The sequence below is a fragment of the Nerophis lumbriciformis genome, linkage group LG14 (assembly GCF_033978685.3).
Source record: "Nerophis lumbriciformis linkage group LG14, RoL_Nlum_v2.1, whole genome shotgun sequence".
In the NCBI taxonomy this organism is placed as follows: domain Eukaryota; kingdom Metazoa; phylum Chordata; class Actinopteri; order Syngnathiformes; family Syngnathidae; genus Nerophis; species Nerophis lumbriciformis.
Window position 1 is genome coordinate 24,811,523 of NC_084561.2, and position 16,612 is coordinate 24,828,134.

A 16,612-nucleotide genomic window follows, 5' to 3' on the forward strand; every position below is an offset into this window, starting at 1 on the left:
ATTTAGATTTTCAGATTATGACGTAACAATTTGTATTATTTACAAAAGATAGCCAATGGAAGCTCTCTGGGTAAAAGACCTCCATTTTCTTTACTTGCAAGCAACTACACGAAAACACTGTAATGTCTACAGACATGTCATTAAAATTTCTTTGAGCTGATTTAAACTGTGAAAAAATGCACAATGCATTTAATTTTATATGCATTTATTACATTTGACTGTGAAGTCGGATACATATTTTAATAGACTACAACTAAAGTGCTGGCGCTATATGGTAGGTACGATAAACAAATGAAATCAAATATATCTGCTGAAATGCTAAATAGGTGACTAATGATTAAAGATTGATAATAAAACCTTTAATCAACCTGTAGTCTTTTATTATTATGCTAAAGCGTAGTCCCTTCACAATTCTGCTATAATTATTACTTGCGGGTTGAGCATGTGACTTGCTATTTTCTGCCAAATTGCTAGTAGGAGTGTTGTCACTAGCTATTTGGCTTCCTGTTAGATGTAGTGAACAATGGCAATTTAAGCGACAACCAGATCGGAAATACTCAATGTTGGACATCAGTCGCTTTTATTGTGCTTGTTGCTTCTAAAAACCTTTTAAAAAGGTGATTTTGGCAGGAAAAAAACAACAGGAAATGCTACATACCAGCAATGATGTACAAACAAATGCAGACCAATCACAGCTCTGCTGACTGTGTGACTATTTATGCAAAGTAACATTTTTTTGGAAGTGTATCTCATGCCCAGCTAATAAGTTTGAAGTGGGATGAGCGAGCTGGCGTAGCTTATGCGGGGGCGTCCTTATGCTGTAGTAAAATTAAGCTGTTAGATACTCACGTAGAAACACTTGTACTTTGTTTTAAATAAGGGTGTCTTCCCCTACTTAACTGTATTCCTTTAATTTTTTTTTTTATGTTTCCTGTCAGGGACAACATGATTTTCAGATCGGTATGGTACCTTTGCGAGCATGTCAATCCGAGGCAGAGCAGCATGAGACAGAAAATGAATGTTTGGGAATGGCTGTGCTCGCCATCACGCACCATTCAATGAGTATGGGAATGCCTCTGCCCTTGGCTACGCAAGAAATCAAGTAAGACATTCATGCACAGCAAGGAAAGTTCTTGAATATCTGACTTTGTCTTTGAATTTTTTTTTATACATTTAAACTTTTGCCATCTTAAAGCTTTTTTTAACTGTACTCAAAAGTGCATTTAAGGAGGCTTGTTGAAAGCATCATGTCACTTAAAAAAACATATTGGGTACTGGGAAGTATAATCAATACATTATTTTCTCTGTCTGTTTTTATCCCATCAGCTTCAAAAATTTCATCCCAGAGGCGCTGAACTGCAATATAAAGCAGCGCAACATTTTGACCCGCATCCGCATCAATAATGTCTTCAAGAAATTCCTCAATGAATTCAACAACAGGACAGTCAAGGGCAGCAACATTACACTGTATGACCTAAAGATCAAGTACCTGGCAACTCTGGAGAGCCTGACCAATGGCCTGGGTAGTGAGCTTGTGGAACCCATTTCGCTTAGTGTCACAAGGGAAGTGGGTGTCGTGAATGGAAGTAATTATGGTAAGGCTTCTGATTTATAGTTCTTGGACATTTTGTCACAATGGAAGGATACTGCACCTTAGTGTAGCATTTTTTGGCATGTAGTTTTACAACAATAATGGGCAGATGGAATTTGGATGTTTTAAATTATACTATGTGTGTTCTATGAGGAATTGGTGGTATGATTGAACTAATCTGAAATTTGATGAGTTTGGTGGCCCAGTACTGTTAATGTTTCAATAAAATTTAATTGCCATTTTCAGTTGGTTACTACAACCAGATGCAAGGACAGAGCCCAAGTCAGAGCGTGGATACGTGGCGTGACATACAAGTCCGAGTGACTGGCACAACAGGCATTTCCTGGAGGAAGAAGTCCTCTATAGTAAGTTAAACTGTTATCTTTGCTGTTATCTTCAGGACTCTTAGTCCCAGTGCATTGTATAACAAAACTCGTTATTATTTCCCAAAGTTTTACTTATGGTGATTCCACAGACTTTTTTTCTCATTTAATTGTTACAGGGACAGTGCATAATACAAACGTGTTTAAATTTCTGATTTTCTGAGGGGTGAGGTTCCATGCAGTTGCAGTTTTGATCAAACTGGTGAAGAGGAAGGGATGGTAAACCTTGAATAATTTAATTAAAAATACATGATTTAAATATTTTAACCGAGTTTTCCCCGTTTTTCTGTTTTTGTAAAACTGTGGGGTGTATTGTGTGGTTTCTTAGATCAGAGTTTTTACAGTTTGTGATTGCAGAGGTTTCAGTGATGGTACACCAGCCTGTGACTAAGCAGGTTAATAGTAAGTGATATGAGAGAAGATTTGTGTAGACATTTGATGGCGAAAGTGCATCAACCTACTGAGGTTCAAATTGATTCGACTTACTGATCCTTTCTGTGTGTGATTGAAATGACAATTTTGTGTCAATTATCTCCAGATATTTGTCCTCTGACACAATTTGTTGACCTAGTGAAAACATTGCCACTGTTTTTGGAATTATAAAACTGCAGGCAGCAATGCTTCAACCAAGCTGTGATATTAGCCATAGAGTTAGTGAGCTTCTCTGCCACCTGAGAGACATTAAAATAGTACCTCAATTGGTTCTTTGATGGAGCTCTTAACTCAAGACATTTGTATCTCAAATCAACGTCTCTTATTGAAATGAATTTAAATTTAAGTAGTGATTGGCCTCCCTAAAAAGTGCAATTTTAGCATGTCACATGCCTTTTAAAAAGAAAAACAACCTTCGATAAGAAATATTGTATAAAAACAATACAATAGGGTGTAACTACTGACTATTTTGACAGTCATCGATTATATTAACGATTAGTCGACTAATCAGTTTGTGAAGCATAAACCTATTCAATGGCTCTAATTTATCCATCTGCTTTTAAATTCAGCCTAAGATACTTTTGGCATGTGCTAACTAACAAAGGTGACTAATTTGTTCACTGTGTTGCTCATTAGGCTGTTACAAAAACCAAAAAACTATAAGTTTTGTCAATTTAAAAGCAAGGACATGCCCAGTGCTGACAAAAACAAAGTATATTTTTTTATGAAAACAAAGGACAGTTAAAATAGCAGCAATAAAAACAAACGCAAAACACTGAAGCTATCTAACTTCCTCAAAAAGAAACAGGCATTTTGTGATGTGTTTAAAAGGCTACTACACACAAGAATGGTAATGATTATTGATTAAACCCTGGTATTTTAGCTATCTAATAGACTCAAATAACTCTGAACATTTTAGCATATAAAAGATTGTATATTTATTATTTTATGATATCGGCAGCATGGTACCTAATGTTCGTTTGTGAGCGTGTGTTTGTGTGCGATTGATGTTTGTTATTGAGCTTTTCTTTTTTGCGCTGCAAATGCACGCTGCTTCGCACCTGAAGTTCTCGGCAAATATAAAGTACTTGAATTGATATAGACAAAGTTTAGCTCACGGACTTTGGCTAAAATGATAATTAAATCTTATTTTTCACACAACTTTGTCTCACACATTTGAGCTAGTTAGCAAGGTAACCAGCTAACTATAGTACCACGTTTAGATCGCATCCTCCACTTTAAACACTCCCATATAACGGATTTACTGCCATAAAAAACAAGGTCTTGCAAAAGGATTCATGTCTTTAACAAGATTAGGGTGAAATGTTCCCACACATAACTTAACATGTTTTTACCTGCGATGTTGTGAGTGGCCACATTAACTCACTTTCGTCTGAAAAAAACATGAGTGATGACATCACCGACTATTGTTGACAAATGAATTTGTCTGCGACAAATTTTACTGTCGACGTATCGTTGCACGCCTACATTATATTAGAATGTACTACTAACAAATGCAGTAAGTTTACGAAGTAATATGCAATAATAATGTACAGCATTTACCTTAGAGAGTAAAGTTCGACAGTATCTCCTTTCAGCTGCTTCCTTGCAAACAGACCATTAGCTTTTTCATATTTTCATGGAAAATTGTCTGCCGTTTGGATATGATTTTAACTTTCATAGCTGGTGTTAGACTGCTTCTGCTTCAGTAGGGTGCAGAGTAGCACTGATACGCTCAAACCGCTTCACCATGGTGACACGCTCAGTCATGTTGTTATTTTTTTCTTTAATATAGTATACAGTATCTTTATCTTTATTATTTAATATAATATCATCCACTTTTCATTCTCATCACTGTCTTTCACTCACTGTTTTCCTTCCAGTAGTTGAAAAAATAAAGTTATGTTGATCACTAGTTATAAGCTAATCCTGGAGCGTAAGACCGGATGTTTTGGTTGGATCCTACGAGGTTCACTGTGGTATTTGCCCTGCCAATTAATGGTGCGGGATGCTTGTACCTCAAATTTTTGCTTGCAACTTGAAGCATAACAATTAGCAGAGAGACTGCTCTTATCTCAAAATACTCTTAAGTTGAGTTATTACTGTACTACCAATAAGAAAAAGTGCAGTGTTGTCAGCATACATTTAGAAAGTTGGGAATTGGTCCTAATAGTAAATTTGATCCTTGAGAAAGGCTGGTGGACAGACTGACTGCTGCTGACTAAAAATACTGGATTATGACATGTTGGGAAGTAAGTTTTTATGATTGACAGTATCATATGCCTTCTTATGAGGCAGAAACACAGCCCAAACAACCTCATCTTTCACTAATGTAGCAAATAGCTGTCTCGGTGGAGTAACTGGATCTAAAACCAAACTGCAGCTTGTATTTGTTACATTGTTACCGCTACAAATAGAGATTTTATTGAGATGTGTATTATATGACATTCCTTTTTAAATACTTGTCTTCTCATGTGAAAGCATTTGCCTGGTGTACTGAAAATACACCATAACCCATGTGTGCCGTTGAAATAGGTGCCAGTTATATCCAAAGACAAGGGCAAGTCAAAGAAGAACAAGATGAATGGGAAAGTGAGAACAAAAGATGCTGATGAAGGCTGGGAGAGGTTCTGTGACTTTCATGAGATCATGCACGCTGCCATCAAGGAGTCAATAGTCACAATTCACAGACAAGATCACAAGAAAATGGTGAGATGAACAAGTAATCACAACGCATATCTATACTGGTGTTCAATAGGATATTTTATGCTTGTTGCTCAGATCCATGTTCATGCCTATTAATTATTACCTATTTTACTGACATGGTCAGCAGCTTCTTGTTTTTGTAGCATTTAGCAAACAGAACTGCTTGGATTTGCGTGGCCTCTCAGACCCCAATAAACAGGAATAATAATGATGTTCAATCACCTCTGTCTCTTCAGGAGTTGCATATGAAATCTCGGACTGAGGCGTTGTCCTTTGCAGCCCTTGTGGATGGATACTTCAGGTTGACAGTGGATGCTCACCACTACCTGTGCAGGGAAGTGGCTCCTTCTTCAGTGGTGCACAACATCACTTACGGCTGCCACGGTCCTATCTGGTTTGTACTTGCAAATTTATTTTTGTGACCAGGTTTAGCTGTTTTTAAAATAAACCTAACTCAAGCCGTCTTTGTGGGCACATACTATTCAAATGTTTTAAAAATTTTAATTTACACCGTGCATGACTTAATGGGACAATAAAGCAAACAATTTAGATTGACTGAAAACCACAGCTTGGTTGCTCATACCTATGTTCCTGTAGATAGCAGTACACATTTCAAACTTGCTAACGATGATAATATAAAAATACATTACGGACGACTGTGGACAGAATGCTACCGATAGACACAATGCATCATGCTTCCATTATGAGAGGCTTGATCTGCTCTGAAAATTTCAATAAAGAAGCACAGGGACATAATGTACACTACACATTCAACATGGTAAAGGATTTGTGAATGCTGTTTATTCACTTTGGGCAAGTGATGGAAAAAGTAAATCTAGTGTGGGAAATGTATAGTTGTAACTCTTTGTTACAATTGTTTCAGACACAGTTTGGTCACTCATAATTAAATTTATAGCACTGGTCGTGAGTCTGTAATGGGGACGGCGTGGCGCTGTTGGGAAAGTGGCCGTGCCAGCAACCTGAGAGTTCCTGGTTCAATCCCCACCTTCTACCAACCTAGTCATGTCCGTTGTGTCCTTGAGCAAGACACTTCCCCCTTGCTCCTGATGGGTCGTGGTTAGGGCCTTGCATGGCAGCTCCCGCCATCAGTGTGTGAATGTGTGTGTGAATGTGGAAACAGTGTCAAAGCGCTTTCAGTACCTTGAAGGTAGAAAAGCGCTATACAAGTTTAACCCATTTACCATTGAATAACTTCTTGTTCCATTTCACAAATAATAAATCCAGCCAAAACTGGAACTCTGTCCTGATTTAAAACTTATTCATCAAATGTTTTATCCAGATTTATTGTTGAATTTGTGCAGTCACTAAAGTGATACAGTATCTTGAAATTGATCATCAGAGTCAGAATCAGCTTTATTGGCCAAGTATGTGAAACACACAAGGAATTTGACTTGGTAGGCTGTGCTCTCTTGTTCAATGTAAATATTTAATATTAGCGATTAACTAAAACTATTACCAATCCCACTGCTGCACTATTTTAGGCACAATGATTATGAGGAAAAACGATTTTGTCACAAACAGTTTAACATCGTCACTTTGTCAACCTTCAATTGAATTGACTGTTTCCCTCCTAAGTACGGAGTATGCCGTGCAAAAGCTGCGTCAGGAGGGTAATGAGGAAGGCATGTACATTCTACGCTGGAGCTGCACTGAATACCAATACATCATCATCACTGTGGTCTGCAATGAGGTGAAAAATGAGGTGAAGTGGTTTATTCCACTCACTATCTTAAATTGTTTGGCTTTAGGTTTAATGTCATTTTCTTAGTTATAATACATGAGTGTATCCAAAGCTTGTTGACTCTAGTCTCGCTGTTTAACTAACCTCTTTTCTCTAGATTGACCTGAAGGAATCCCGTCCTGTGCGACATTATAAGAACTTCCAGATAGAGGTGACTCCAGATGAGTTTCGACTGTACGGCACAGAAATTGTCAGACCCACACTCCGAGAGCTCTTGGAGCACCTGGAGGGTCAGAGTCTTCGCTCTGACAATCTTCAGTTCCATCTGCGCCGCTGCTGCCCACCACAACCTCGAGGTAAGTTATGATCGTTGTTTGCTCATGCTGTCACATGTAAGTTGTAGGTATAATCAATGGGTTACATACTGTACGTATTTGATTCACTGCAGATGTTATTGATTATTTACCAACACTGTTCTCTTTCTCACCAAGCATCTAAAGCATGGCTATTCAACAGCCGGCCCGGGGGCTAAATACACCATGAGAAATAAACCACACAGAGTTCAGTTCTAAACTTGGGGGAAGGCATTTTTGTAGCAAATTCCTAAAAACATTAGAGTGTTCTTGTTGTATAAATGAACTTGTACCCCTGTAGACACATTGGCAGGTCCTTGCATTGACATTTTAACCCTGTTAGCAAACACAGAACACTGGAGTCCAAACTTGTGATTTATATAATTAAGGCGTTCCTCAAGGCACCCCTTTAAGTCCTTTCCTTTTTGAGAGTTATGCTTTTTTTTCTGTAATGTGATTTATGTAACTAAGTTGTAACTGTAGCTCGTTTACTTCGAATGCAGTCAGTAGTCATTTGTTTAATTTCTTTAGTTAAGGTTCCATTTTAGGTCCTCTTTTTCGTCATTCGTACTATTTAACTAGTGGCCCGCCAGTTCAGTTAAAAAATCTTGAGATACACATTTTTGGAGTATATTCTAAAAACACTAGAGTTATGTCATACAAATGATCTTTGACTATCTTTTTTGAAGACTGTCAACAGTGTTCTCCTGTTACTCGAACAAAATAAATAGACCAAAATTAAATGTCTGCTGTTGGGGAATATACAAAACAAGAATAATATTAAAAACCAAAGTTCAACCTTAGATTTCTGGAAATGTGACCCCCAAAACAATTCAAATTGAATATCCATGATCTACCGTATGAAGTCAGAACCAGGGCTAATATGACACTTGTGTGCGGTTTCCAGAAATGGTGCTGGTTGATAAGGGATCAAATACTTTTGTCAGTCAATCAATCAAACAAATTAATTCATAACTGTGATTTCATGTTTTTGTTGATGTCATGTCTTTCTTTTTGTAAGGGGATAGTTGTTCCTCCTTAAAGAATCATTTACCCCACTGTAACTTTAACCACCCAATCATGCTAATTTTCTTCGATGAAACTGCATAAAGCAGCCCCAAATATTTGCACACTTAGCTTAGGAATTCCTAACGCTGTAATGCACTAATAATATAATTAGTCGTATAACATTTTACTCACTGCTGTGTCAGAATATTACAGAACACTTGAGCCCATTGTAAACTCTGCATTATGATATCATTGAGCTAGGTGGCATGGTTATAATTTATTTAAGACATGCACCTAGAAATAGGCTGATTGGCCACACTAAATTGACCCTAGTGTGAATGTGAGTGTGAATCTGTGCAAGATATGGATTAAGCAATAACAATTAATTATAGTGTTTCTTTTTGTTGAAATTGACATATTTGTTTCTGCTGTTAAAATAAATGGCTGATCAATTATTGTCAAATTTAATGCTGTACTATTCTTAAATGTGCTGTAAGTTTCCAATTCTAGATCTCTTTGCATCAAAGAGTTGTTGAATGTTCATAACTTTATTGCATCAGACATGCATGATGACGGACTTACTTTCCAAAATGCAAAAATGTTGTCTGAGATATAACTTCTAACTCAGGGTGGTTGTGTTTGTGACATAGTGCCAAAAACAGGCCGACCACTAGTGCAAAGGCATGTCGCACTCTTAACATGCACACATTGGTATCAGAGAGGAAGAGAGTTGTATATGTGGGTTTCCGCAGCCAAACTAAAACTCCTTTGTTTACTTCACAGAAGGAGAGGCTGTACATTTTGGTTTAATTAGATTTTCTTCAGTGCTGCAAGTTTTTTATGTTTTGGGTTACATATGAAAGATTCAACATCTTCTCTCCAGTTTGACTATATCCATCACTTAATCTATCCTTGCAATTGCATTTCAGCTATTAATGTATTGTTAAAGCCCTTAATATGACAATGAAGTCTAAATGCTAGCTTAAGTTAATACTATGCAGCACTAGAAACATGTGATTTAAGAGTGACTGCTGGTTATATCAGGAGTTCGTATTAAGGCAAGTACTTTTATACTGGTACGATGATATTGTGCATGATCTTCTTCCTAAACCACAGTGGGTGGGTTTTTGTTTCAACGTCACACCCGCAAAATACACAAATACACAGTACATACACTGATAAGTTTACTTAGTGGGAAGTTATAGAACTTAATAGGGCAACTCCAATGAATATATTTACAATATTGCTACATTGATGCAGTTTTAGAACTCTCGTTCTTTTTCATCCATATTTTATATTATTTAGAGAGCTTACAAAGGACATTGTTAATTATGTTATCTTGCAGAGCTCATAGTTATTGCTTTCTATGTCAAATCAAACAGTTTTTTTGTTTGAACAATAAAATAATCAATACATATAATAATAATTTATATGGATTAGTGGTGTAATGGTTCGTTTGAACAACAATTCGATTTGACATTTGTGGTCGCCGATATGATTCAGAAACACATTTTTTTTAGAACAATTAGATCCCAAAACGATTCAGTGAAATTTTTAGCAAAACAAAATCAACCAGTGTGACTGTGAAATAAATACTGGATACTGTACACTGTAGGTTTTGATTGATTGATTGAAACTTTTTTAGTAGATTGCACAGTACAGTACATATTCCGTACAATTGACCATTAAATGGTAACACCCAAATACGTTTTTCAACTTGTTAAAGTCGGGGTCCATGTTAATCAATTCATGGTAGAAGGTAGTAGATGAAGTTTCTTATATTCATGTTACTTCCTGTAAGGGAATTATGTATAAATGCTTGTTTTATAGATACAAACAAGTAAACGACAATTAATGGCTAATGCATTCACATCTTACTTAAATAAAGTACAACCAACACTTTAAGTTGAATTAAGAAACCTTTTGTGCTCACATTTTCAACATACACGCAAATGTCCATTAAAAATACAGTAACCAACATTTTAACAGTAGAAATACCTGCTAAATAAAGTTCCCTGACTCCTTACATATATGTACTCCGCCATGGCGTTACCATGATGGACAGCGTCCCAGGTGTGCGGAAGCATGTATGCCTCTTCATCCCTGTTGATTGTGTTGGCACCTCACTTCCTAATTTCTATTGCCTCATTCATCCATCTCTTGTATTTATTTGTTTCTCATGAAATTACTTCTTCTTGGCTTATAGTTGGGTGTTGAGTGTTACACTACACCAGTGGTTCTCAACCTTTTTTCAGTGATGTACCCCCTGTGAACATTTTTTTTAATTCAAGTACCCCCTAATCAGAGCAAAGCATTTTTGGTTGAAAAAAAGAGATAAAGAAGTAAAATACAACACTATGTCATCAGTTTCTGATTTATTAAATTGTATAACAGTGCAAACTATTGCTCATTTGTAGAGGTCTTTCTTTAACTACCGGTATTTGGGAAAAAAAGATATAAAAATAACTAAAAACTTGTTGAAAAATAAACATGTGATTCAATTATAAATAAAGATTTCTACACATAGAAGTAATCATCAACTTAAAGTGCCCTCTTTGGGGATTGTAATAGAGATCCATCTGGATTCATGAACTTAATTCTAAACATTTATTTTGTTGAAGTATTATTCAATAAATATATTTATAAAGGATTTTTGAATTGTTGCTATTTTTAGAATATTTAAAAAAAATCTCACGTACCCCTTGGCATACCTTCAAGTACCCCCAGGGGTACGCGTACCCCCATTTGAGAACCACTGCACTACACTATATGTTGTTGTGTTCCGTAAGTTGGTGCATCGCCTAACTTGCTCCGCTATCACTTCCGGTGTGGCGGTCGAGTCTTTTGTGGCTTGAAGTTGTGTTGCTGCTTTAAAATATTGTGTTTTGTCGTTTGTATTTGTTATGGCTTTTGCAATCGTGCTGTAGCTAAAATATCTTGTGTTGTAATTAAAGGTTTAAATTAAATTAAAGTTTGCAACTTCCTCACAGTAACATTTTATATATGCAAGATATATAACAAGAACACCATCAGCTTATGTTGATTGTTTGACAATTGTCGATATTTTTCACAATTACAAAGTTTATGTAATGAAATGTTTTTGCCGGCCCGAATAAAAAGTATTGGTGTTCACGGCCGTCACTCACCCGGTCTCGTCAACACCTACGTGCATGGAGTGCATGCACTCATACAAAAACAGTCCAAGTGAAGCAATTAAAAATCAGTCATGTTGTTGTTAAGATAGAATATACATTCAATGACAGCTAACACCATCTATCCAAATTGCTATTATTAGCTAACAACACCGAAAGCTAAAGCGCTTGGATGTGTTCCGTATGTACGTTATGTAATTTCGTAGGAAAAGCCCTGACAGGGCGGGATATACTGTGTGAAATACATTGGATAGTTGGAGCCCTCTAGCCATTGGTGTAAAAATGTTCCAAACAGCCCCTTTAATTATATTGTGTTGTGGCTTTTGCGTTTGTTGTGGCCTTTCTCAGCCACTGTAGCTATTCGCCATTTTTGTTTTGATGACGTCACAGACGGGCAAAATCGACTTAACGTTCAATGTCTTTATTTTTAAAAGTGTTAAACTTCATATATAATCTGCCATTCTTCAACCAAATGTTTTCCTTTTTCTAGTATCGATAGTCGATTGATTTCCTTTTAAAGTGATCTTAGATCAATAGCAAACTTGCCGAGCACAGATCAATATACCGGTACTTCAATTTTAGGAATATATATAGATCTATCAATGCATCGATCAATCGTTACACCCGTAATAGGGATAGTTCAATTAAGATATTTTGCTGCAGATTTAAAAACCGATCATCCATGATTGAGATTGGCACATACCAAGACTTATGCTGATTACATGTATTAACTGTACATTTTTATTTATGGTGTGTGCTATTGACAGTTTAAGACTGTCAACACATTATTTAAACTAGTATCTTATTCTTTTTTATTACATGCATTTGTTTGATTGAAACAAAGTCAATAGTACACGACTAAACAAAAGCAAAAACTACTATCTACTTCTTTTTTAAATCCTTTGTTTTTGCACTTGGTCTGCCTGTGTTCAGCGAGTTTGTAAACATGAACAAAAACAGCAAAAAGGATTTAGAGAAAATAAAGATGTCGACCTAATCACTTTAGCGTGCTGTGTGGACACCACACATTTATAGATTGAGGCTGCAACAATGCTGACGCACCAAGTTGTATCCTCTCTCTAAACTCTTATTAATCTTGTTTATTCCCTGTTAATAGCTGCTTACTTTTAGGTGTAACACAGTTCCATTTACATTTCTTAAAGTTTACTAAGCATTATTTCTTTGTGTTTTCAAGCTGTCTTAGCGGTTAGCTTAGCTTTTATGATGCCTGCTCCTAGCTTGCTCTCGGTGTGTTAACATGTTTAACCTTGTCCTCCAGTGAAAATGTTACTTAAAATACTAAGAAATGCAGTTTAGTTATCGGAATGGAGGGGATTTTTATTAATTTAGGGGAGACACAATATTTGTTGCTTGTTGCTTGCCAGCTTGGGGAATAAAAATAAATACAGTTAGTCAGAGGGGATTGCCGTTTGTGATAGGTTTTAAAAGTCATTCATCGGCAATCGAGTACTTTTTCACAAAAACCGTCTGATAGGTGCTTGATCCACTGGCACATCCCTAATAATTGACAATCACTATAAACAGCAATTATGATTTTAAAATTGAGAGTCTAACATTGCCACTTATTGGTTGTAAAATACAAAAAAGACTGTTAAAGACCACACATTAGGTACATACAACATAAAGTCGCATGAAATATTTCACTATTGAACAAAACAAAATATAGTCCATACCCTGTACCGTTCTCTGCTGTTTACATGTTACTGTGTCGAGATATAAAGAAAAAAATTATATGAAATTCACTGATCACGTACATTTTCAAACCGCAAAAATCATATATAAAGCAAATAGCAATGGGTTGCCCAGAAATGTTCAACAGTACTTCTCAACAAGAGAAGAAAAAATCAATTTTGGGAATTAACTGAATTCAAAGCATTTGTTCGTATTCACAACATTGAATACATTTAGTATTTCTGTATGTGGAACTAAACTATGGTATGGATTAAGTAAATAACGTCAACTCTTTCAACTATTTCCTGTCTCTGTCTACCCTCTGTCCATCTACTTTGACTCTCTATCCCAACCCAACTGGTAGAGACAGTCACCCCACAGGTGGGTTCTGTCCGAGGTGTCCTCCCTAAGGGGAGTTTTTCCTTGCCTCCATCGCCATGTGCTTACTCATGTGGGATTTAGTTGGCTCTCTTTAAAATGCTTCTTATGGCATAGGGGTGGAACCAGACAAACTCTGCTTCTTCCCACTCCTTTTGAACATTTAATAATTTGATCAAAAATGTGCGCTTATGAATATTCAACATGCTTCAAATGAAATTGAAACTGAAATGTGGGTGTGTTTTCTGCAGAAATTTCTAACTTGCTGGTGGTCACTAAAGATAGAGCACCAGTCCCCAAGACACCCATGCAGGAGAGCCAGGTCATTATCCATCGCATTAGCAAGGAGGAAATTGAACAGGTACACTTAATTTCTGTTTCTCCTTTGTTAATACTTGTGCAAGCGTTCAGTCTGCAACGTCTTGTAGTGTAGCGCTGCAGGTATCGATTACTGTATTTTAGTATTCGAGTAATCTATTGATTATTTTGTTTGTTTAATCTAGTAATCAAATAAAACACACTTTCTAGCCTAAATGCGTGTCTTAGGCGGAATAGTTGAAATAAACAAGGATTTTTCGAATTACCTTTTATTCTTTTTTCTTATAAATACACATAACATAAAAAATGTACCTTTACCTCAGAAGCATCACCACTTATTACTTACATCAGGAAAAAATAAGTTAAAACTTTTAAAAGTAAAAAAAAAAAAAGCAGTCTAACCAAAGGAACATGAACCATAACTATATACTACATAGTGACGTGCTGCATCATCAGTGTAGTGCTGTTGTAAAATGTCAGCTCTGTTTGACAGTGCAAACATTTCACCACAATGTCAGTCTTTTTCAGTTTTAAATGATCTCGTTTTCTTTGGCTCCGTGCTCTCTTCCCACTTGGTCGTTGTTTGTCTTTGATCCAACTCTTTCTACTGACACTTTGCTAATGCTCTCTCTCTCTGCTGTGCACTAGGAGGAACACCTCGGACTGGGCACAAGAACTAACATCTTCTCTGGCACACTGAGAGTAAATGGCGACGAGGATGCAGGTTATGGATCCTTCCAGGAGTTTAGGGTGGTTCTCAAAGTGCTTGGTTCAGGACACAGAGACTTATCTCTGGTGAGATTGGCTTTCACTTTCACACATTCTGAAACATGTAATTACATAACTTAAAGTATCCACAAAATACAATACCTTACTCTTATTCAAATGTTTCCCTACTGTTGGTAGGCCTTTTTTGAAACCGCAAGTATGATGCGGCAAGTCTCCCATAAGCATATAGTGCTTCTGTATGGAGTGTGTGTCCGCCATCTGGAGAGTAAGTGCCTGTTAAGAGTGACCTAAATAATGTGCTTATTATGGAAGAGCACTTTGTCTTACCTCATTTGAATTTTTTTTGTGGTGTAACCAGATATCATCGTGGAAGAGTTGGTCGAGCAAGGACCACTGGATCTGTTCATGAGGAGACAGATATGTCCACTTAGCACATCTTGGAAGTTCCAGGTGGCCAAGCAGCTGGCCTCAGCTCTTAGCTACTTGGTAAGAAAGACACCACCAGTGTGAAAGACACAAACCTGGTTTAAGCAAATCTTAATATAAATCTCAAAATATATATATATATATATATATATATATATATATATATATATATACTTTTTTTTGCAGGAGGACAAAAAGTTGGTCCACGGTTTTGTGTGTGCCAAGAACATCCTGCTGGCGAGAGATGGACTGGAAGCTGATGAAGAAGGGCCCTTCATCAAGCTCAGTGACTCAGGAATACCAATCACAGTGCTCACTAGAGAGGGTAGGTAGATGACGTAACACTTACTTTGGGTTACAAATAATGAAACCTAAACTACAACTGTCTTCTGCAAGTAAAAGTAAATCCATATCCAGCTCTTTCATACGACACTTGGCACTCATGTGATTACAGATTTATTTCTGCATACACACATTGTCTTGTCCAGAATAGTTTTGCTTTCGTTTTTACCACTTGCTTGGATTTGGACTTAGACTTAGACAAATTTTATTGATCCACAAGGGAAATTGCAGCACAAGCAGCCTTGTTTCATGCACTCCCTGGGCTTTTTATTTGGTACACACAACAATCCTATGATACATATTAAAGATCCTTTCAAATGCTTGACTTTTAATGTCACAATTAATTATTAAACAATAATGTTATTGTGTAGTTGTTTATTTGCACTGTATAAGTAGGCATTATTATTTGAATACATTTATAATATAGACTAATTATATTCCACTTTCCCCAACAATCGTATCACCCTTAAGGGCCACTTTTGCATGGACTCAATTAGTTCCTCTCCTTCTGCCACTCCCATTTCCCCCGGTCTTTCTTCTCCACCTTTTCCCTCTTTGTCACATCCTTAGATTTTGGTTATTAAGGCCATTGGAAGCTTATTTTTGAAAATATTTTTTTTGCTTTCAATATAAAGTTGTAATTGAAAATATGATGATAGGGAAGTTAAATAATTTTACATGTAACAGTGTTTCCCACAGATTGCTAATATACTTGTGGCGATGAGCAGGTGGTTGCTTGACCAGGGCCATGTCAATATGACATCATCATATAATTTGCGCGAGTGATCAATCATTTGGTTATGGTTTAAATTGATTTCAAACATGCTATACAGATGGGCGAAAATTTTACTCTAGTTTTATCAAATTTGGATGTATTTATTTTAAGCAAAATGCGATATAAGGGTTGAAATCCATTTTCGCACTTGTGCAACAGTTTTTTTTTTTTTAAGTCGCAAGGTCTATTTTTAGGCGCATTTGCGAGTAATTTTGTCACACCGTACAGCACTAAATCAGTTCTGCTTATGTGGTCGCCGGTTTGAGCCCGGCAAGTGTAGGGCTGGCTTGTGCGCGATGACCAATGTTAATATATTGTATGCAAAATTTGTTTTGTTGATCAACTTGTATATGTTGTTTTTTTCACCCATGGATTTATTACAACTCCCTCTTACACTGTTGATCTTTTTTTTTTTTTGACAGAGTGTGTGAATCGCATCCCCTGGATTGCTCCAGAGTGTGTGAAGAATGTATCTTCCCTGAGTGTTGCAGCTGACAAGTGGGGCTTTGGGACCACTCTGTGGGAGATCTGTTATGATGGAGAGGTCCCCCTCATGGAAAAGAAGCTCACAGAGGTTGGGTGACAAGCAGTCTACAATCTGATGTCCCTCCTTAATCTTCCATCC

At 36.7% G+C, this 16,612-nt stretch overlaps 1 protein-coding gene across 3 annotated transcripts in view; it reads left to right on the forward strand.

Annotated features, from left to right (window-relative positions):
• jak1 (Janus kinase 1) overlaps positions 1–16,612 on the forward strand; it is a 57,725-nt gene that overhangs the window by 27,216 nt on the left and 13,897 nt on the right. For 2 of the 3 annotated variants that reach the window (XM_061975734.2, XM_061975735.2), the window contains exons 5-17: positions 939–1,102; positions 1,327–1,595; positions 1,838–1,956; positions 4,942–5,115; positions 5,349–5,506; positions 6,709–6,835; positions 6,972–7,170; positions 13,649–13,758; positions 14,364–14,510; positions 14,622–14,709; positions 14,803–14,930; positions 15,057–15,195; positions 16,410–16,561. In XM_061975734.2, coding sequence (XP_061831718.1) covers positions 939–1,102; positions 1,327–1,595; positions 1,838–1,956; positions 4,942–5,115; positions 5,349–5,506; positions 6,709–6,835; positions 6,972–7,170; positions 13,649–13,758; positions 14,364–14,510; positions 14,622–14,709; positions 14,803–14,930; positions 15,057–15,195; positions 16,410–16,561 — 1,974 coding nt within the window. The remainder of the gene's footprint in view (positions 1–938; positions 1,103–1,326; positions 1,596–1,837; positions 1,957–4,941; positions 5,116–5,348; positions 5,507–6,708; positions 6,836–6,971; positions 7,171–13,648; positions 13,759–14,363; positions 14,511–14,621; positions 14,710–14,802; positions 14,931–15,056; positions 15,196–16,409; positions 16,562–16,612) is intronic. The other variant, XM_061975736.2, reaches the window with a different exon arrangement.